A 23,809-nucleotide genomic window follows, 5' to 3' on the forward strand; every position below is an offset into this window, starting at 1 on the left:
ACCTAACTAAACCTAGAAAAGCTTGCAAAGTCTGTTATGTACCGACACTCCTCACTTACCGACCGGGTTCCATTCTTACGACCCGGTCTTAAAACGAATTGGTCGGTAGGTAAGGATGCACTAGCGAGCATGCGCAAGAGAGCAGGTCTAAGTTCGGGGGAATTCCCCCTAATATAGACCAGTTCACTAGTGCAGGGAATACCGCAAATCTTTGTTCGGGAAAACTTCCTTGAACATAGACCAGCTCTCTAAAGTGGAAAATCCCTTGAATCCCCAAGTTAGAGAGCTAGTTGTAAGTGCGAGCCGTCGTAAAACAGGTAGGTTGGAAAGTGAGGACATGTACATATGTTTATATGCCCTATCCTATAGTAAATAAAAAGCAAACGCATTTAACAAATTTTAACAAAAGACCCAGCAGACTACTTTTAAACCAAGCTTAATGGTAGATAACATGGCAGTTTAGATGTTTGTGGACTATATATTACATGGTGGCTTTCAAAGAATAGTTAGTGACCCAACATCCAACAAATATTCAAACGTACGTTACAATTACATTTAGTAATTAGCATTTTGTGCGTTCTGATGTAAAATATGTGAACAGGACAAACCAGCATGTTATGCATACAGACCTTCCTTGCTTCTCCCTGCACCATGGAAGAGTGTTATTTTTTTTTTTTTACAATCCTGCTGAAAGAACTGAAAATTATTAAATTAATGTAACAATCATCAAGTTTTTAATAGAAATTTATTATTTTTAATTTTTTTAATTACATTTTGTTTAAAAAATAAATATATATATTCATCCCTACATTTAGTATATGGCAGGGTGAGAGTCTACTTGGTCTTTCCTGCTTCACTCTCTGCACATAAGCAGGGAAGACCAAAGAAAGTGTCGGTTTTCAAACACTAAACAATATAGTTAGATGTAAAGACTGAAGGATACGTTATATTCTAAAGTTAGGGGTGAGTTTTTCTCATTTGTTTACATATACTCATATACTTAATTTTTATAGAATCTATTTCCTTTCTATATTTGATGAAAGGATCATATATAAATATTTATATATAATAATACAAATAAAAAATAAACATTTTTAGGTGATTGCCCCCTCCCCCCCACTCAAATTCATTTCATGCTATGCACCATTTAGCAAATATGTAATAACCGCAATTATTTTGTTTTGTTGAAATAAATGTGTTAATATATCTTAGCTTGTATAATTATTTTTGCAAGTTTTGTTTTGATTTCTCAGGATTTGCTGGAGCGCTGCAGTTCACGATCTGCATCATTGTTTGAAACGGCATGGGAAGCGAAAGCAATAGCCGTATTGAAGTGCATGTCAGATACAGATGTAAGTGCATTAAATTTAAGATGTTTGCCTTTTGAGTCCTTATTGCATTTCCAGTCTTTGGTTTGGTATATGTTTAAAAATGTAAGTATGGTTCCTGGAATAAATATACATTTTTTTTATCTACAAATACAGCTTTTCAGGGCTGGCTAAGAAGCATTGCATCATGTAGCATGATATGATACCAAAATGTACACACAAAATAGACAGGGGTGTAATATTTCCACTAGCTATTACATAGTTATATATGCTCAAAAAAGATTTCTGTCTGTTAAAGAAACACAAAGTTGTTTTCTTGGCACTATATTTCCCGATAACCACTGTCCCTTACCTGAATTGAGTGATTATGTTCCTTGGCGCTGACTCGAGGTCTGCCTTCGCTTCTCAGCCGTCAACATCAACCGGCAGGGGGGACCTAATGCACATAGGCAGCAATAGCTGCACTTGCATTGGGGTTTCGAGTGACACTGGATGTCCTCATGCATAGCGCGAGGACGTTCAGCGTCAGGCGACCAAAAGTCACTCTAGTGGAGTTAACACATAAAGGTAATTATTGCAGTTAATTAAACTGGTCTGGTTGCCTATAGTGTCCCTTTAAGTTCAGACTTTCTCACTTGCTGTTGATCTAAAAAACAAAAGGTTAAATAAAAAGGTTTTCTTTTCTTGAAGTGCTTTTTTTTTTTTTTTTTTTTTTTTTTTAAATCTTTATTTTGTTCGTGCATGGGTTGAACATGTGGATTTGCACTGCCACAACAGCTGGTGCAACATATGGCATTAAAGAGAAAACATTGCACTTTTTTTTTTTTTTTTTTTTAAAGGTAGATAAGTACGCAGGGTTATGTCTGTAGCTTCATATAAACAATGATAAACAAAGAGAGACAGTAGCTCAGCTTACATATACGTTCCTCCTAGTAGTCACAGTGAGAGTATCGGCAGGCTAGGACCTTGCATTACGGAACTGAGCTAAACACTCCTATCCTAGTATCTGACTACACATGTTTATGCATAGAATATAGTAGGTCTAGTTCAAGCTGTTAGTTTGCAATGAGCTACGCTAGGTGAAAGAAAAACAAAAACTTAGAAATCATATAGCATGGCTAATCTTGCATATGTAAAATTAAACACAAATTTGACTGGAACATGCTGAGGGTGGGTATCTGAGCCTTAGGTGTCTGCCAACAGTTACAATGTCCCGTGGAGTGTAGATTGTAGAATCAGGACCCCGGTTCCACATGCCACTCGAATTAACCCCTTTTAGCCTATGCCCACAGGATAAACAGAGCTGTCACTGGCTATCTGAACACATGCCTACTGAGTGCTGTTTAAAATTATAAAAAACTTAAAATTACAATATAAAATAATAATCAAGCTGGATCTAGGTAAGGAGCTTTAAAGAAGATATCACCCTGGTTGATCTAGGTTACTTGAGTTGATTCAAAAGATAGGAACCATATTTGTTCATCAGGAGGCTAGTGTCTGCCAAGGCAGGGAGCTGGATGTTGTCTGATAAAACTTGCCGTTCTTTTTCCGCGCTGGATTTTTCTGGGTCGTCGTGATACAAGCTGGGTGTAAGGTGAGTATGGGGTCGGCCCTGTTGCAGGAGTACCTCGCTTGGCGGCAGGGTTAGTTGTCCCTGGTGGGAATGGTCGTTGTGCGGTGTTCCGTCCCTTCGGTGCAGCAGCTGTCATCGGCTTGGTTGGATCGCCTGCACAGCTTGCCGCTGGCTTGGATTGCTGCGGGGACAGGTGAGAGTTCTTCTGTCTGTCTGCGTTGCAGGGTAGGAAGGCCGCAAGCCCATCGAGCTTGTGCCCAGGAGCCGCGCTGATTACTGTGAGCGCGGGGGGAGAGAGGTCTTCCCTCTGCCTCCTGCGCACATGGCGCCTGACATCTTAGATGCAGCGCTCGGGCCGCCGATCAAGGTGGTGGTGTCGCTGGGTCTTGGTTGCGTTGCCGCGGTCGGGGCCACAGGGCGAGGACCGGGATCACCCCCACAGGTCCATATGGGGGAGGGAGGACCAGGTCCACATGAGTTTTGTGCCTCTGGCTGAGTTCTGTTAGGCAGGATAGCGGGGCAGCGGCCGTCCGCCCCACTCACCACCGGAGAAGGCCCCAACTGGGACATCGATTTCTCCTCTAGGGGACTAAAACTCGAGGAGCCAGCTTCTCCCTGGATTCAGTGTTCCCTTTTGCGCTGAGGACCTTCACTGTTGGCCTGTTTTTAGGTTGAAAGTCATGTTTAAATAGCTTAAACGTTGATATGTTGCAGGAGCTGATCTTGCTTGCAACCGTCCAGCTCGGCGGTCCGCCCCCGCCCCTGGAGTTCTCATTTTTATTGCCCTAAAGGCATGTTATGTATTGTAAACCTATTGATTAGAAGAAGTTACAATTTTAAATAATGATATTGGCATGTTTGTTTAGAATCAAATGATAGTGACTATTAATAACATAACATCTTAAAATATCCATTGATAAATGCAGAATTGCTTTTCCTGCTGAGCGCCTACAATTTTGTTTTGAAAAGCCTAATATCACAAGATTTTTTTTCTACAGCTAATATTTGATGCAGTTCTTCAAATCATGTATGGTGCTGTTGTACCGTGGAGTGATACAGTAGAGCAGCTTGTAAAACAACATTTGGAGATGGATCACCCAAAGTAAGATTTTTGTAATATATTAATGCCATGCTTTTGAATGTTCAGCTTTCCATTTTTATTTTATATTATTATTTGCAATTAAAAAATCTGCATGCTTCAGCATACTAAGCGTTTGAAAACCGATAATGTTTTATTTTGCTATTTATTGAAAGCCGTTCAATTTCTGTTTAGTGCTTCAAGCATATCCAGTATGTAATTTAAAAAAAAAAAAAGCCTTTCTAAAACAGGTTAAAGCTGTTTTGAGTCAGAATGCAACCTACTCATTTCAGATTGTAACCTACTAATTTCAGATTGTTTCCTTCCTTTAGTATCTTGAGGTGTCTGTTCAGAGTGTATTGAACCTCTAGTTAGACCATCCAAAGAGGCATTGTAACATTTCTGTCATGAGTAAATTAATGAAATAAATAATTAAAACATCTGACAAAACGGGCATTTATTAAATTAATACGAACATTGGAAGACTATTCTCTTTACTGCGATTAGAACAACTGATCACCAGATAATGTGCCTTCGTAGCATTGCAGGAGCATCAAGAAGAATTTCACTTCATGTATGTATAGGATGGTGTCTGTATGCTCAATGTTTTGCAGTGAAGACAGCATTGCCACTTTGGAAACTAAACAAATCAATAACAGACATGTATCAAGCAGGGAGCCATGTGGTCTTGATACCTCCGATTTTATTAATTAAGCACTGCATTATAGTGAACTGAAAATTGGATTACAAAATTAAGGCTAAAATTGCCAACAGAGTTGGGTATTTTTTATTTTCAGATAAGTTATTGTTACCTAAAATTTTCAATTAACGCTTTAGTTAATACACTGCCTTCTGATACATTTTAAGTACTGTGACCTGTATTAAGATGATGATTTTCTGTTAGGTTAACTAAAACATCTAATCGTTGTGATGCATTGTTCCTCTCTACTTTTTAGAGGTTTAAAGTTTTGTTGGTATTTATGACTTTTCCAGAGTGAAATATCTTCAAGAAAGTTACAGATTGATGGAGATGAACAAGCTTTTGCGTGGTTATGGAATAAGGGGATTTAACTTTGCAAATGACAAACAAATAATGGTGAGCTGCAGTACAACAATCAGTGTGTCTTTTTAACTTTTTGCCTCCACCCACTTTATAGTGAATTTCTGTTGAGAAATAAATTACTGCAACAACCGCACTAAATAGTTTACATAAGATCAAAAGACGGTGCAAAACATCTGATGTGTGTGTTGTTGTATAACTGTTTAATTGCTGGAACACTCACATATACTGCTTTGGTAACATCAGCTCATTCATGTTCTAGGAAATGTGACATTTGTTTACTCGTATTAATTGTTTTATCAAAGTAATATGTGTAATCTGTTTTGTGTTTTCAGGGTCTAGCCAAATTCATCCTCAAGCAAGATTCCCCTACATCCTTTGAAGATGCTTTAAAGATTGTTCAAGCATACATGCTGCCTACTGTGGAAGTATACATTTTTAGAATGGTGCAGTTAATACATATGAACAGGGTATGATTCTTTAGTAATAGGTCTATACATTCACATTTTTATGTATACAAAAATAATTCTGCTTCTGTTACATTTGTTTTGTACTATGTCTCTCACAGGGAGATGAATGTCTGAATTTTCTGAAGTCTCTTCCTCCTGGTGAAACAGATGTAACCGTGGAACGATTATCTCTCTGGGCACGAATAGCCTTACAGGAAAACCCTGGAAATTCTGAAGAGGTTGTATTTGAACTTTTTTGTTATCATTGTATAAGTAATAGGCCCACACTCCTGCACAAATTAAAAATGGATCACCTTGATATATTATGAACATTAAAAGAAAGATAGCTTGGGACCTGCTTGTGGGAACGTGTAGTCTGAAAACAATTAAGACAAACAGTGGTAAAGATTTGCTATTAAAGGAACAAATGCATCAAAATGCATGTTTTATTTCTATATATCATCTTTGGGGATATATGGAAAAAACTGCTTGCAAAAGCTGCAGACCTGCTGTCTGCAGCCTTTGCAAGCTCATCCACTCTTTCCCTCACACAGACTATTAGTTTGTGCTATGAGTACACCAATCTACCAATGTACTGGACCCACACATGTGATTTTGGATTTCCTATGCATCTTAATGAGTTAAACTACAGCTCACTGAGATGTATAGAAGGCAGGTGCGAGCTTGCACAGCTCTATGGAGCGAACAGAAGCAGAAAAAACTCCACAGGCATTTATGTTCCCTATTTAAAAAGTGACAATTGCTAGTGAAATCGGCACTTTTATAAACTTTCACAAAAATGACAAGCTGAAATTGATTGTTTTAAGAATTATATTTTTTATGCTTTTATTAACCCCTAAGTTAATTTTGTTTAAGAAAAACTGGCATAATTGTTTGAACAATTATGTAGATTTTACTTACTCTTACAGAAATATTAGGAAATAAAATGTTTTAGAGATTATTGTTTCATAATAAAACTTTTTTTTAATCACATATAGTAATATGGCAAAACACAAAAATACAGCTTCAGTGGGTATTTCTAAGGTTCCTGCAAGTTTCTAAAAATATCACCAGACTGAAGATTGTTTGTGCATGTATTTTCCAGAAAATGTTTGTACACTTGCACCAAGTTTCTGTACTGTGGAGGTTATCTCAGGCTGGTGCACTACATGAACTATTTTGCTGCTGCTCATAATGGTAGCTTGAAATACTCTGTATTAAACAGATATTTGGTGTAACTGTACATGGAACACGTGCCCGTCCCCCGTCCCCCTCAGCTGCAGCACTGGCAGTTACCAAAATGTGATTTTCTCTGCATGGTATGAATCATCATTTAAACCAAAAGGGAAAGTAAGTGTGGCATTATGAGCTAAGCAAAGTAAAAGCACATGTGTATATATACATGGTGAAGAAAGAGGTTTATTTAAAAAAAAAAAGTAATATTTTTCTTTTAATGAAAGTAGAATTTAAACGATTTTTAATATACTGTAACATATATCCGTTATATAGTTTTCTTTCAGTTAAATAATTAGATTGCTTTTACATTTCCCCCAAAAGTGTAAAGAAGACCAAAAGTTGATAGCAAAAACGCTTGTGGAAATCCTGAAATTCCAAATGTGTGTCCAAAAAGGTAAAAGATTCAATAACGCATTAGTAAAATTATGTTCTTTACCTATTGAAACTAATGTTTATTTTATTTTGTAGGTAATCCTTTAAAGACAGAGATTTTTGAGACAACTTTGAAGATGTTTGAGGCAATCTCTAGTTTACAGGTTAGGATGTTTTTTGTAAACTGATTTTATGTTTTAAAATTCAACTATGTACACAGTTTGGTAAATATAAAGCACGTTTTGCTTCTGAAACATCATTAATGTATTATAGAATATTATTACTGTAGTATGGCCCCCACTACATTGATGTAATGTAGGTGTTTGTTTGGTTTTTGAGCAAAACATGCTCATTAGTAATACTTACTGATAAAAGTTAAAGTTGACCCCATTCCTTTAATGCTTTATAAAAAAAAAAAAAAAAAAAAATATGCAAAAAATAACACAAAATGAAACCAATACTCCAGGTTGGAAGAAATGTAACGTTTATGAGTATGATATATGAACAGTAAACAAAGAGTGCATTTAGTTTACAAAAAATTTATTTAAATACAGATTTCTTTTCCCATTTTTTTTCTGGCAAGCTGCTTGTTTGCTTGCCTGAGATTTCTGGCTAAAACTATTGTTTTTAGAAGCTGGTTGATAACATACCATCATGAAGGATATGATTCTCACAGTGAATCATGTGCTTCATTCTGTCTACATCTGAGTGCATCCAAAATAAAATGGCATTTTAGTTTGCAGTGCTCTTTGTGCTAGCTGCAAACTGAAATGTTAAACAGCACTTTCATTACAGAGTGTTTAGTGCAATGGGCTAAGTGCTGTTTAGTAAAGGTACCCTCGCACAGTCAAATGTGAATTCTAATACAGTACTAAACTGCATTTCAGTTTGCAAATGGTACCCCACACACATATTAGAACTCAGGCCCGCATTCAAACTAGGTACTCACCAGGCTGTCCAGGTCCTGATGTTAGGCCTCTGCTTCTCCATGCAAACCTGCAATCAAAACGGATAGGGGAGGGCAAGGGGTTAGTTAAAATGAATCAGGGAGACAAACCTTTAATAACTGGAATTTCAGTTTACTGTTGCCACTGAAAAGCTGGTTATAATTGTAGATTATGCTAACGTAGTGTACCTATAATCTTAATTTTAATAATGACAGGAGGCGAGTATTTTGCATAACTTTCTTTACTTTATGCCTCCAGCAGCACAAGTCAATCAGAAAACTTTAAACCAATCAGTAACAGGCATCACATCCATATATAAAGCCCTGACAGTCACATGATTTCCTCTTTCTTTGATGCAAAAACAGTCCATTATAGTGTCAGGGAATTCGAATAACAGTCTTGAGTAACGTGTAGAACATAATTTGGAACATGACTTGAAAAACCTTCCAGCTTTATCTTGATTTTTATCTTTATGATGGTTACTCTGAAAAGAACAGAAATACGTGAAAGGTGATGGAACCCAACTGATGTCCACATAAAAACCAGTACTATATGCATCTATATTTATATTACGTTAACAAATTGCAACATTAAACAACCATAGTATACTTAAATAATCGCCACGGCTGTAACACCCGTCATTCAAATAAGCATCCCATAAATATACTGAAATATCCAAAATCTTATAATTAGACTGAGAATGATAACCAGAAAATTAGAATTTCCCAGAGTATAGGGGGGGAAACAGGGAGGGAAAATACTCGCCTCCTGTCATTATTAAAATTAAGATTATAGGTACACTACGTTAGCATAATCTACAATTTTATCACATGACAGGAGGCTTCGTATTTTGCATTTTTAAAGCTGTGGTATGATCGAAAGGATGCGTGTGTGGTTGACGAAAATAAATATACGGAAGATGTCTCGCCGTGTCCAATTCGCCGCCTGTAAAAAATATAGAGGCCCCTCGTGAAGGCCTGAGAAGCAGCCGTGCCTCGTACCGAATGAGTACCTAAAGCACGTCTCCTCCCCCGTTAACGATAACCACCCGTGAACCCATCTAGACGGAGTGTTCATGGGAACTGGCTTGTATGGTTGTTATAACCCCGCCGATGTCTTAATGTGTCAATCTAAGTGTTGTCGGGATCTCCACCTAACCAAACACCGCTATAACTGTACAAAGACTGGGAAAACCGCCGGGAACAGGGTAAAACACGGACGCGGAAAGGATTTAGTTCTACGAGACACCGTAGAGGTCCTTCCTTCTGGTGATACCGAAAAATCATATACGTCGAACTCCAGAATATCTGATAACCGCCGAAAAAATCTAACGTGATATGACTGACGGAGGGATAGGATCGTGTTATCTGACTAGTTCCGAAAAAAACCCAATCAAAGTCTCACAACCGTGATACTTTAACTCATGGTTCGGGACCGTACGTTACCCCGCGGAAAAACGGCCTATCAAAGGTTCTTGATCGACCGGAGTGTCGTGAATCGTACTATGCGCTGTAGAAATAACGGAACGTATCCCGTTAATGGAGCGGTCGGATCGTTCCGATCGGCCCGTCGTGAAAAATTATGAGCAAGATTCAACATCGAGGTAGATAGGGGTAATAAAAAAAATCGTAGTCCCTTTCCATACCCCAGTGACTTCCAAGTGTGGATAAATTATTTCGGGGAATACCTGTTGTCCATGAGTCCCATGACTCTAGTTGGTTGCGATAGTCCCTTGACATGCCAGTCTCCCTTGGAAGACACCAATCCACCAACTCTAGCCGCTCCTGCGTTAACAATCGATGATGTTCTCCCTTTGATCTGCCCGAAGGCAAGTTAAAACTGAAGAAGCAGAGGATGATCCCAATTAAAACAATCATTCCAGAAGTCACGCTTAGCTCCTTTACCTCTGTAACGAGTTTTATCGAAGTCCTTGCCATTCTGATCCCAATTTCGTAGGTGTGCCCGGATCTCAGGCAGTGAGCTTTCAGCCGATGTCTGGCCCGTCAGTGGAGTGGTCCTGGGAAGTAGTCAAGGTACTACGGAGCCTTTCCGTCATATCCGTCGAATTTCCTTACGAAAGTCGCTATCGTTGATGTGGGGAAGGTGCAATCCGTCCAATGTGGAATCTATTCCGAAGTAGAGGTACGTAGTTACTCAGGACTGGAATCGAACCGACTCCGCTCTGTTCACTATGAATCCCAACAATTCCAGGAACTGTGACAATAAATCTCGTTTGTCTACGCAGTTGGAATTGGGCTTGCAAAGGGTCAGTAAGTTACAGCGGATACCCTTTGCTCTTCAATGTGTCCTGACCAGCTTCCAAAACTTCTTGAGGTACTATGTGTGCCAATAGGTAAGCGTCCTTTCAAATCTAACCTTGCAAAAACCTTTTCGAGGAGTAGGTCTCCTAATAGATGTATACCTTCCTTCTTGAGATGTCGGTACGTCCCAAAACCATTGGGTTGGTCTATGTTGATGACGGTGAGAGTCTCCTGTCTTCTTCTTTACTACTTTACGTGGACCTCGGTCTGATCGGAGCATAGATATCACTGTAGTGACACCGAGCTCCCTGTTGAGGACTATCTTGTTCGTTCCTAGATGACGTGGGCATTCCATCCTGAGCTTGTTTCGTACTTCTTTTCCCCGAAGCCGGAGGTTTGCAAGGTGTGCCCGGTGCTTCGGCAAACCCCTTTCGGGTGATCCTGGGTGTCTGGTGGTACGCAAGTTTTCCAGTGGGTTCTGTCACTTTTCCTCTTCCGATGGAGACTCTCCATTCTCTTATGATCTCCAGAGAAAGGAGAGAATGGAGTCCTCGTCCCCTGATGAAGGGTCTGAGATGTTCAATGAGCAGGACGTTCTGAGAGACGGTTCCGCTAAGTCGAGTGTTCTCTTTCCCCTTTGGGGAAGTCGCGTTGGGTCCTTCCCATGGTGCTTAGGTGGTAAGGTGCCCGACTTGTTAGCCAGCCTCTTGGAGAGGGCTTCTTCCCCCGGAGCTGCCCTGGCAGCTTAATCCTCACCTGGAAATTGGTCGGTGAATTGAGGGAAATCCGACCTGTTGGTTCACACCCTTTCGGTCTGTGGAGTCAGGATCGTACAACAGTACGCTTATTGCCACTCAGTGTGTCTCTGTGTATAACCGGGGTCACCCAGCATTTCGATGAATCGGTACCACTTCCGTAGGATCTGGGTAGTGGTCTGAGAATGAGGACACCCTCCGTAGGACCGGGACGTACCCTGGTATGGGAGACGTGAAAGTCTCCCTATGTATAATCTAATGGTTCATCCTTATATGTCCTAGAGTTGTAGAGTTTGGCGGTATAGTGAGTTCTCCTTCTCGGTTAAGGGAAGGGTGTACGGGTCCTCCAATTGACACATAGAGGCGTCGGAACACATGCCTGTAGTGAGTCCTGGTCTGTGCATGCAATGCCAGAGCATACTCTGAAGGTAGAAAAAACCCTAGACAAGGGCGCGGGGATCACCCCTTCGTACCTATGCCACTAGCACCGGGGTAAGACTATCCTGGGGTCACCCAGCTTAGGGGGTCACCCCTGTATGTATGTCCCTTATGGCCTGTTGGGACCCTCTTCCGGTCTGTGGGGTACCGAGACAGGTGTCAGGTACGGTAATACACTTATTGCCACTAGTGGGTCTCCACATATAGCTGGGGTTCACCCAGAACGGTTTCCATCGGTACCACTTAGAGATTTTCTGGAGTGGTCTGAGGAGGGGGTCGCCCTCAATAAGACCGGGCTGAACGGTCAGAAATGTCGGGACGTAAGCCCGTATGGGGATGTACGGTAGTCTCCAAATTACCCAAGGGGTCACCCTTATTGGGTATAGTACTGTGGAGTTTTGGCAGCACCGTGAGCTCTCCTTCATGGTGCTGTCGACATACATGTATCCATTGTGTTCCGGTCTGGCATACAGTGACAGATCGTACTCCGTGGTTATCAGCCCGTCCTAGGGCATGGGGATTAGACCCCCATATCTATATGTCCTTAGCCATTCCGGGTCTTGGCTGGGTTCTCTGACTTCCTGAGGTATGTCTTGCCAGACCTCCTCCTCTGAGAGCGAGTCCTCTGCCCTCCATTCGTCTATGATTTCTAAGGACGGTGGAGATAATGGATCCTCATCCCCTGACGAGGGTCTTGTGGAGTGTCTGACACAATGGTAGTATGATTTTTTCCCGTCTGTGGGGAGACAGAGTATACGTCAGTGCGTATGTATCTACACAGTGGCTTCCACGTACAACTGGGGGGCGCCCAGGTACCATGTAATCAGTACCACTAGGAGTCCTGATCACCCTCTTATCGACCGGGGTGAACGGTCTTTAATGTTGGGACGGAGCCCGGTAATGGTCGGGACGGAGCCTGGTAATGGTCGGGACGGAGCCCGGTAATGGTCGGGACGGAGCCCGGTAATGGTCGGGACGGAGCCCGGTAATGGTCGGGACGGAGCCCGGTAATGGTCGGGACGTAAGCCCGGTAATGGTCGGGACGTAAGCCCGGTAATGGTCGGGACGTAAGCCCGGTAATGGTCGGGACGTAAGCCCGGTAATGGGAGGTATCAAGGACCTCAGTACGCTTTCACCCTTGTGTATAATTTTGTGGAAATTTTGCCATTGTGGATTGTGCGTACTTCGTTATAAGCCCTTGATTGGGCGTGGTGGTCACCCTTAGTAAGACAAAATTGTCACTCCGGATAATGCCAGATTTTTGTTGTTGTTGTTTGTTTGTTTGTAATGATTTCTGGGTAGTACTACAGTGCTTTGTAACAATCATCATTGCCTCCTGTGAGTGTTCATCTAATTGGGCAGTGCAGCCTGAACCTGATGGGAGTTGTTCCTGGTTTGGTGTAATACAATCCCAATGGTAAGATACCTGCAGTGGTCCTTTAGCACAGAGTTGCAGGGGTTAACTGCAGTGAGAAGTGTGCTTAGCCTGATGGGAGTTGTTCCTGGTTTGGTGCAATACCATCCTAATGGTAAGTAATCTGCAGTGGCCCTTTAGCACAGAGTTGTAAGGGTTAACTACAGTGAGAAGTGTGCTTAGCCTGATGGGAGTTGCTCCTGGTTGGTGTAATACCATCCTAATGGTAAGTAATCTGCAGTGGCCCTTTAACACTGAGTTGCAGGGATTAGGAGTGTGTGTAGTTAACACATTATATTATGTGGCAAAAACTTTTTATTTCCGACTGTATCAAGAATATAAAAACTTTACCTTAAAACTAGGTTAGGTGTCCTGTGGGAAGGACCAATTATTCATGTAATACTTTAAGGGCACATAAAACCTAAATATAAACATTTATAGAAGCAGGAACTCTGTGCCAGTTCGTGGGAATCACGAACTGGCGAAACTAATATGGCCGCCGAGGATCTCGCGGTATCGCGAGATCCAAGATGGCCGCCGTTCGCGCGCAAATTCGCCGCGCAGTCCGCGACCGCGGCCCGCGATTGCGGTCTCTCGGTCGGCACCCCCTCGCGCCCCCCTACCCACCCCTCGGTACCCTGGAACTCTTAGAGAAGCAAAGAAAGAGGAAATCATGTGACTGTCAGGGCTTTATATATGGATGTGATGCCTGTTACTGATTGGTTTAAAGTTTTCTGATTGACTTGTGCTGCTGGAGGCATAAAGTAAAGAAAGTTATGCAAAATACGAAGCCTCCTGTCATGTGATAAAATTATAAATCCCACCTTGCACATGTCTACTAAAAAAAAAAATGCTTTCTTGGCCACATACAGCACTCGACTATGAAAGCACTGTTTAGTAGACATGCACACAAAGGTAAACCGAGGGACAGACATTTAGAGACCTACGTACCATCTGTGTGCCATTGTGTCCAGTCCTTGTCATGCTGTCTTCTGCGCTCCATGCAGCTCCCTTCCCCGTGCTTTTAAGGAGTGAGCTGCATACTTATGCAGCTAAGCCTGTATGTGTTAGAATATGAACCCAAGTAGTCACCACATTAGTTTCACACCCTCAAACACCTTTTCCAGCGTTTCTGAAGCCATATGTTGTAGCCTTGCCCACTTCTTGATGTCATTGTCAACACACACACTCATGTTTTGGGTGTGTGGCTATCAAGGAAACATAGATACTCCAGCTTTACATCTGTTCAGTGCCCTGTTGTGGTTTTCAGTTTAGTATTTAGATAGCAAATTGTTTGATACTGATTCCTAGTTATCAATCTTGGCTTGCCTTGACTACTCTGTTCCTTACATCCTTGACCTTGGTGTCTTTATCGACTTAGTGTATATCTAATTGCCTGTTATTTGACATTTCTATCTCTTGTTCTTTGTATGTTAAGCCCAGTAATACGTACCACTATCTACTGTTTTTAATATACTTGTGTGACCTTATTGTGTGTGTTAGGTTACCTGACAGTATGTTAGGTTACCTGACAGTATGTTAGAATGGATGTGTGGCTAAGAAGACAGGGTCATAATGCATAAAGCTGCAACATTTTTATTTCAGCAAAAATATGCAATTTTGAGTATGGTAATATATGGCATACTAAATACATTGAAGTTGTTTTAGTGCGCATAGTGTGCATTGAAGTTCCTACATATATTGAAGTCCTCAGTTTAAAGGGACACTCCAGGCACCCAGACCACTTCTGCTCATTGGAGTGGTCTGGGTGCCAACTCCCACTACCCTTAACCCCGCAAGTGTAATTATTGCAGTTTTTTTTAAACTGCAATAATTACCTTGCAGGGTTAAGTCCTCCCCTAGTGGCTGTCTATTAGACAGCCACTAGAGGGAACTTCCTGCTCTATAGCACAGGTTTTCTGTGCTAGAGCGTCGCTGGACGTCCTCACGCTGTGTGAGGACCTCCAGCGTCGCTCTATTCCCCATAGGGAAGCATTGAAAATCGTGTTCAATGCTTTCCTAGGGGTGCGCTAATGCGCATGCGCGGCATTGCCGCGCATGCGCATTAGGTCTCCTCGGCCGGCGGGCGAGATCAGTCTCGCCTACCGGCCGACGTAAGCAGCAGAAGGAGGAGCGGCGGGAGGAGGAAGCAGCGACGTGGGACCTGTCGCTGCCTCTGGTAAGTCACTGAAGGAGTTTTCACCCCTTCAGCAACTGGGGATTGGGGGGTGGGAGGGAGAGGGACCCTCCAGTGCCAGGAAAACGGATCGTTTTCCTGGCACTGGAGTTTCCCTTTAAAGCCTCTGCAGTGAACCAGACTAGAAAATGTCCCAGCCAATCCTGATGCCTCCCTTATTTTCAGTAAAAGCTGAAATGTCCCATAAGTGTGGCTGGAACATGTAGTTCACCAGATAAGATGAATGGAACTGCTGCAAGGGCTAGTAGATACTACATGGCAGCTGACATCCGGAAACAGGGGCTTGAAAAATGTCAAGTTATATGTTGCTAGCTAGGCTTAAAAGTTACTCGCCACTGTGGGGGTAGGGAGAGCATTGCATACTCACCAGTGCTAAATATTCACTAACGAATGACTAGTGCCGAGATGACATTTGGAGCTGCGAGTAAACCATAAAATTGTGTAAGAATATACAATGAATTAGTAACCAATCATGTCTGTTATGTCCCGTTTCATTTAACTGCTTGTTTATTGGTTAGAAGCATTGTACCAATATCATGATATTTATTTATTTCAGGAGGATTTTGATATTTTCCTTTCGCTAGAAGAGTATGAAAATCGATCCTTAGTGTCTGCACTTCGAGATGAGCACATTAAGGCCTATGAGAGTGCAAGATCCAAATCTAAATCTGAGAAGTCACCAGAACAAGCAGTAAACATGGATGGGATTGCAAAAACGCCATCCACAGACTCTAGGCTTTACAGACTGGCTCTGCTTCTGCAAGTCACAGAGCAGGAGCTCAGTGCTGAACTGGCTTTTCGGGCTTTGAGCCAAGGAAAAGTGGAAAAGTCACTGCAAATTTGCAGGTAGCATGTTTTGTGTACTTTATCTTGAATGTACAAATGCCTGTAAAATGTCATGCAGCACTACCCATATTTAATCACTGCAGTTACAAGGTACTGCTTTGGGGGCTTTAGTGAATAAATTGATGGTTCCTGTGCACATGGTGTTCTGATGTGCACATGTGGAGCAATACATTTGGAACTGTCCTTGTATTGCCTATCTCGCGCAAAGCCCACCTGTATGTATCCATGAGCTATATGGCTCTGGGCTTCTACAGAACTTGTGCCATATGCTGTCTCTGATGGATAGTGATTTCAGGCAGAGGGATAGCATTAAGTAAGGCCTCAATCTCTGGCCCTAACTGTTTGCTATGAGGCTTATTCTCTCAAGTTATACAGATTCATATAATACTTTTAGTACACTGCCAATGTCCTATGGTTTTACAAATTTAGCATCTTGGGAATTAATCAGATTTAATACCCAAGTTTTAGCCTGTTTAGCTTTAGTTTTACTGTATGCAAAACAAAGAAAAGAGAAAACACAGTTTTTCTTATACGTGTGAATTGAGGCGCTTAATAATTGGGATGTGATATCAATTTAATTATCAGCCGCTTTAGCACTCTTAGGGTCCTCCTATTAACCCAGAAAAACATATATATACATAGACACCACTTTGTGTGAAAGCTAAGTTTAGATAATAATCCCCTTAACGTACACAATGTAGGGCGTTGCTCATATATAACCGGAAAAAAAAATAAACAGAGAAATACGTGATAGTGCAATATTGTTATAGACCCTAATTTACACTCTGAAAATTAGAGAAATTAATGCTCACAAATCAAGAGCCTTTTAGTTGTTATGGCTCTGAACGTATGCGCTTGCTGTGCCTTTAAGATAGCAACAGTAACCTTCTCATTTGCCCCCTTCACTGAGATTGAGAGAGCCTGCACAGCGGGCAAAACGCGTCTCGGACGCCAAGAGGACTTATTTTATATATTTTTATATTTATTTGATTTACCTTGTGTGGAATTATTTGGTTTTATCTCCATGTTGGAGTATTTTTTATTTTCTGTAATAAAATGTTTTTTGATAAATCCATCTGTTCCATGCTGATTTAAAGGGGGTTCCTTGCCACTCCTGATATTGGCAAGTAAGTGCACAAACTTGGAGCCAGTCACTTATAGGCTCCAGAATCAGGTGAGCAACTTTCATTTCATCTTTCAAGTTGTAACCCAAAGAGCCTATTACCATCTGCACATTTTTTGCCACCTGCTTATGTCTTCCATGTACACCTATTCCACTTGAACCAGTGAAGGGGGCAAATGAGAAGGTTACTGTTGCTACCTAAAAGGCACAGCAAGTGCATACGTTCAGAACCATAACGTCTAAAAGGCTCTTGATTTGTGAGCATTAATTTCTCTAATTTTCAGAGTGTAAATTAGTGTCTAGAACAATATTCCACTATCACGTATTTCTCTGTTTATTTTTTTCCGGTTATATATGAGCAACGCCCTACATTGTGAGGGTAAGCCCTCAGCCTAGCGCTGCACTATTCCACTGTGTGTAAGTTAAGGGGATTATTATCTAAACTTATTTTTCACACAAAGTGGTGTCTATGTATATATTTAGTTTTACTGTGTTTGGCTTTCTCTTTTTCTGTGAGCTATTGGTTTACAAGCTCTAACGTCTTAAAGAGAAACTACCGCTTCCTTGATTTTTCTAGTTATTTTGTTTTAAATTACATGCTTTGCTGGGCATACACAGTACATATGCACATACAGCCGTGCTGGAGAAAAATTATAATAAAAATTATAATTCCATTAGGTATCCAAGGCCTCAAAGGTAAGTAAGCGTGTCCTTGTTTATTTTATTATTTTTTTTAATTTTATTTTTAAACCCCCACAATGTTATTCATTCCAGTAAATGCTGAAATAGAGTTCGCTTTAGGGGAAGAAACAAAGAAATATGAATTATCTGTAATAAATAGTTACACTATAATAGTTTTTTTTGTCTATCTTATGTTGTCTATTCAACCAGTTTTCTTTAAGCATTGGGATTGTCTTTTTAAAAAGAGTGCTCTCATTAATTATTAATTCATTTCTTAATTGTTTTCTCTCATATTACATATTTGGGGTCAACCACACCAATGATGGACACATTGGTTTCAAAATAGTATTTTAGTTCTTGATTTGATTAACAATGAAGGGGCTTATTGAAAAACTGCATTCCCCACTGCATTTTTCAACATAAGATGTATGTTGGTTTTGTGTTGTATTGTATAAATGCGCTTTTTTCACCTCAGTTATGCGTTTCTAATTTCATAGAGATCTATATGAACATCACTGCAATCCTCAAACTGGGCATTTACTGTATCTTGTTTCTCAAAAACTGTGTCAATTGTTGGAGGCAAATACTCCAATGGTGCTTCCTCCAGGAATGAACTTACCTGCAGTCATTTATCAACTATCTTGCCAGGCATCTACAATCTGCAGCCCAGGTATGTTATGTTTGGAAAAAATCAAAACCTAACCTATTAGTAAGGTTTTTATCAAAGAAGGAAGTGCAAAAAGAATAAATACAAAACTAAAAATACTAATAACGTGTATAGGTTGCACAGAATTACCTACCATGGAGATGGTACTCCTAAAACTAGATTATTAAAGGACCACTCTAGGCACCCAGACCACTTCAGCTTAATGAAGTGGTCTGGGTGCCAGGTCCAGCTAGGGTTAACCCATTTTTTTTTATAAACATAGCAGTTTCAGAGAAACTGCTATGTTTATTAATGGGTTAAGCCTTCCCCCAAATCCTCTAGTGGCTTTCTCATTGACAGCCGCTAGAGGCGCTTGCGTGATTCTCACTGTGAAAATCACAGTGAGAGCACGCAAGCGTCCATAGGAAAGCATTGTAAATGCTTTCCTATGAGACCGGCTGAATGCGCGCGCAGCTCTTGCCGCGCGTGCGCATTCAGCCGACGGGGTGGAACGGAGGCAGAGAGCTCCCCGCCCAGCGCTGGAAAAAGGTAAGTTTTACCCCTTTTCCCCTTTCCAGAGCCGGGTGGGGGCACCCTCAGGGCACTATAGTGCCAGGAAAACAAGTATGTTTTCCTGGCACTATAGTGGTCCTTTAATGGACAAGCCTACAGCTCAAGTGAGAAAAATTCTGCCTCTCTGCAGGAAAATATGGCTCCCTGCAAAACATTTCAAAGCCTATAATTCCATTTTTCCCTCTGAGAGGCTCCGTAAACCTAATCTCATGAACACACTACAACTCTACTTTCTTATTCTAATTTTCTCTTTCCTTCTCTGTTACTTTTATTTTCCCTTATAGTAAAAAAAAAAAAGAAAACAATGGTGTGGAGGCATACATTGTTTTTAAACAGTATGAGATACTGTATTGTGTCATTTTATGTGGTAAAGTTCCTATTATGTGCTCTGTTAGGTCCCCCCCTCCCGCTGGGCCTGAAGAGGTTTAAACCCCTTCAGCCACTTACCTTTATCCCACACCGGGCCCCCTCGGCGCTGGTGACCTTTCCTCCCTCCCGCGTGGAGCCGAATTTGCATGCGCGGCCAGATTGCGGTGGGGGGACTTACCTGGCATCCCAGGGAGTCCCACTGCTGCCGTGCCAGCTCTTCTGGGCCATGTGATCGCGAGGACCTCAGGATCACATGGACAGCATAGCCTGGAATGACAGGTAGTCCCCCTGCTGCCTGAAAAAAAAATATATAGTTTAAAATAAAAATTATATATACATAGATCATATATATGATCTAAGTATGTATCTTTATATATCTATATATCAAAATACACGTATAATGATATTGATTAAATATATATATTTATATAAAATAAATGTAAATACGATAAATAATAAATTTTTAAAAAATGTGTAATTTCGTTCTAACTGTATTTTGATATTAATATATATTGATATCAAAATACACGTAGAACGAAAATATATCTATATACATAAGTATATACCTAAATATAAAATATATAATATATACATACGTATATATTTATGTAGTATTTTTACATAATTAGGTAATTTTATTAATTACAATTTGCGGGACCTGCCTGACAACCCAGGCCAAAAGTATAGGGAATTTAATTTTCTAGCACTAGATTTAACCCTATAACTTTCTAAGACGCCATAAAACCTGTACATGGGGGGGTACTGTTTTGCTCGGAAGATTTCGCTGAACACAATTAGTGTTTCAACAATGAAATAGTCAATAGTCAAATAGTCAATAGTCAGAAAGTGAAATTTTTTGCACTTTTCACACACAAATGGCACTTACACTGACGATATAATTGTTGTGATAAGTTTTACTGTTTTATATTTGTGTTCAGCGAAGTCTCCGGAGTATAACAGTACCCCTCATGTACAGGTTTTGTGGTGTTTTCAAAAGTTAGATAGTCAAATATAAGGCTTGCGTTTTAATTTTTTCAAATTGAAATTCGCCAGATTGGTTACATTGCCTTTGAGACTGTATGGTAGCCCAGGAATGAGAAAAAACTTGGGTTGTCTAGTATTGCAAATTATTGTAAATTTTTTTCAAATTTCAAATTAACTTTGGCCAGTGTTTGTGACCAAGCGACCACTAAAAGATACTGGACATACCCCATTTGCAATAACTTGGGTTGTCTGCTATTGCAAATGGTATGGGGGTAATTCTCATTCCTGGGGTACCATACGGTCTCAAAGGCAACGTAACCAATCTGGCAAATTTCAATGTGAAAAAAACTGAAAAATTTAACATGCTAGATTTGACCCTGTAACTTCCCAGAACACTATAAAACCTGTACGTACGGGGTACTGTTTTACACGTGAGACATTGCTGAATACAAATGTGTATTTTATTGCAGTAAAAGCAAACAGTATTATGACATTCACAGTTAAAATGTCATGTAGAACTAAAAAAAGAACATTTATTATTTTCTCCCATTTTTTTTTTTTTTTTATATTTTAAAAATGAAATGAAATGAAATTTTTTTAAATGAAAGCCCTGTTTTTTACCTGAATAAAATGATCTATAATAAGTGTGGGCGCACTTAATATGTAAGAGGTGCATTACGGTTGAACAGACATATCGTCAAATTCCAGATTTTGTTTACGTTTTGTTTACAACGTGTACAATTAGCTCAGTCCTTAAGGGGTTAATAATATCCTGTGTTTGGACTGTTACTATTCTTTACAGAACACCAGATGTATTTTACAACATTGACTTACATCTTTGACTTTCTGAATCTGACTCCAGTTAGAGCTTGCTGATATATTCACATCCAGCCCACTTCAGGGGCATTGCAATACTATAGATTTATGTTGCAAAAGATACTTTCTAACAATTGCTCTAATTGCTCTTGCAATATTATCACAGTCTCCTTAGAAACCAACGATCTCAGAAAGCCTGTCCAGCAATTTTTACTTCTGAGATCCTATTGTTAAATATTACAGCAGAATATATTTTTGTTTTACTATTTTCTATTTTTTTTTATTTCTCTAGATGTGTATTCTTTTTTTATTTTATATTTCCTTTAGAAATCCACTGTGTTTTAAACTATATTTATTAAGTGCTAAGTTTTACATGTATATATGTTAGGGTAATTTCGCTATTCTTTCTATACTTTCTACTTCAGGTTACCACCGCCTCAGATACATAAAGTTCCTTCCTTAGCTCATACATTATTCAGAATATACATTATTCAGAAAATATTTTGCGAAAATTAAGACTTTACCATTTTTGTCCAATATTCCTCCATGCAGATCTTCTCCTAGACACCTTGGAATTATGTAAATACACTCAAGTGGCGATGGAGTTCTACCAGCAGTGCCAAATTGAAGATTATGGTTTTATAACAAAAGTAAGGTTTACTAAAAAAAAAATTGAATGCACTAATTGAACTAAATAGACTAAACAGATATAGGAATAGAAAAACCTTTGTAACAGCAGGAAACATCCCTCCACCCTCTCTAGCCAATCTATCTATAATCAATCATTTGAGTTTTGTGTCCGCCCTTATTAATTGTATGTGGAATCCTTTCATATGCAGGGCTGGCGCGTCCATAAGGCTCCTTTCCATACACCCTGTGCCCCCATACAACCCCTGTGTCCCCCTCTATGGCCCCACCACAGCCGCTTTGCTCTCTTCTACAGCCCCTGTGCCCCCTCTACAGCTCCTGGACCCCAGTACAGCCACTTGGCCCCCTTCTAGAACCCCTTTTACAGCCCCTGTGTCCCCCGCCCCTCTACAGCCCTGTGTCCTCATACAGCCCCTGTGTCCCCCTCTATTGCCACAGTAAAGCCACTGTGCCGACTTCTAGAGCCCCTCTAGTCCCCCCCTTTTTACAGCCTCTGTGTCCCCCCCGCCCCCTCTACAGCCCATGTGTCCCCATCTACGGCCCCTCCACAGCTGTTGTGCCCTCTTTTACAGCCCTTATGTCCCCCTGCTCTCCTCTACAGCCCCTGTATCCCGATCTCAGCCTCTATGGCCCCACAACAGCCCCTGATTAATTTTACAGCTCATGGCCCCCTCCCCCCCATTACAGCACCTGGCCCCCGGTATAGCCACTGTGCCCCCTTTCTTCAGCCCCTGTTCCCCTCTCTACTACACCTGTCACCAACCTCTACATCCCGTGTAACCCCACCTCAACCCTTGCCTCCCTCTACATCACCTGTCCCCACACCCCAATCCCTGCACACCTTCTAAAGCCCCTATGCCCCCTTTAACAGCCCCTGACCACCATGGATAAGGTGACTCCCAATCCCCTCTTAGCCTCTGTCCACCCCTTCAACATCCCCTGCCCCCCCTACAATACCTAAGTCCGCTGCTACACATCCCTCCAACTACAGCCTCTATCCCTCCACATGCAGCCCTTATCCTGTACTACAGACCCTAACAGTGTGTGTATGTCTCTGTGTATGGCTGGAAAAAAGAGACAAAGGGGCTGGGGTAAGTAAGAGATACACAAGGGGTTAAGAGACACACTAAAGGGGGTTATGAGATACACAAGTAAAGATGCATTGGGCAGGGAGGGGGGTTGGGCAGCAAAATGCATCTTCGCCTGTGTAGCCAAAAATTCTTGCACCTGCCCCGTTTATATGGTTATGCCTTCTCAACTATATACAAGCCTTTATCTGTCCGTTTTATGTTCACAGCTCAATGATTTTATTTTGTCAGTTTTATGAACATGTTGCACTTTTTCTCTAAAGGGACCGAGTGTAAGTTATATTTTAACGTTGGTGTGGTGGAGCAATTTCGTCTGTAATGAAATGGACACTCCAGACCCCTAAAGTACTTTAGCTTTCTGAAGTGCTTTATATGTGATGAATTTATCCTTTTTATTTTCTCTCTCTTTCTCATTTTACAAAAAGTACAGATTTCAATAGAAATTGGCACTTTTTTTAAATTAACCTTGTCACACCCCATTGGATTTTAAGCAGACAACACTTTCTGGTACTTCCTCATTTGTTTTGCTCAGTGGAGCTAAACTCAAGAGGCAGACAGTTGCTCAGAGCACCCGCCTTACAAAGGCTTCTCATACAGCTGCTTTGTGATATATGCAATTGGACAGTCACATAAAGTCTGGGCTGGGTTAGAAGAGGAGGGCTTGCAAAGAGAGAACTGCAGCTTTTGCAAGCTATTTTTAGATTTACTCCCATGAACAAATCCATTATTAAATGCATGCGTTTTAATTTGGGGTATATCTACTAAACGGTGATTTACCCCCCCAAAAAAAAAAAAAAACAGAATCATTTTATATTTTGGCAGTGGAATGTACCTTTTTAATTTTTCTGGGCAATTACATATGGGAAAATAGTGATTGGATACAATGCTTAAAAAAGGAATGAGTAAAGACTTTATATTAACAATATA

At 40.7% G+C, this 23,809-nt stretch overlaps 1 protein-coding gene across 1 annotated transcript in view; it reads left to right on the forward strand.

Annotated features, from left to right (window-relative positions):
• KNTC1 (kinetochore associated 1) overlaps positions 1-23,809 on the forward strand; it is a 114,585-nt gene that overhangs the window by 43,900 nt on the left and 46,876 nt on the right. The window contains exons 27-36 of the mRNA XM_063454289.1: positions 1,254-1,352; positions 3,900-4,003; positions 4,973-5,075; positions 5,375-5,509; positions 5,608-5,727; positions 7,046-7,118; positions 7,193-7,260; positions 15,665-15,954; positions 18,256-18,428; positions 21,699-21,796. Coding sequence (XP_063310359.1) covers positions 1,254-1,352; positions 3,900-4,003; positions 4,973-5,075; positions 5,375-5,509; positions 5,608-5,727; positions 7,046-7,118; positions 7,193-7,260; positions 15,665-15,954; positions 18,256-18,428; positions 21,699-21,796 — 1,263 coding nt within the window. The remainder of the gene's footprint in view (positions 1-1,253; positions 1,353-3,899; positions 4,004-4,972; positions 5,076-5,374; positions 5,510-5,607; positions 5,728-7,045; positions 7,119-7,192; positions 7,261-15,664; positions 15,955-18,255; positions 18,429-21,698; positions 21,797-23,809) is intronic.

Source organism: Pelobates fuscus, chromosome 5 (genome assembly GCF_036172605.1).
Source record: "Pelobates fuscus isolate aPelFus1 chromosome 5, aPelFus1.pri, whole genome shotgun sequence".
NCBI classification, from domain to species: domain Eukaryota; kingdom Metazoa; phylum Chordata; class Amphibia; order Anura; family Pelobatidae; genus Pelobates; species Pelobates fuscus.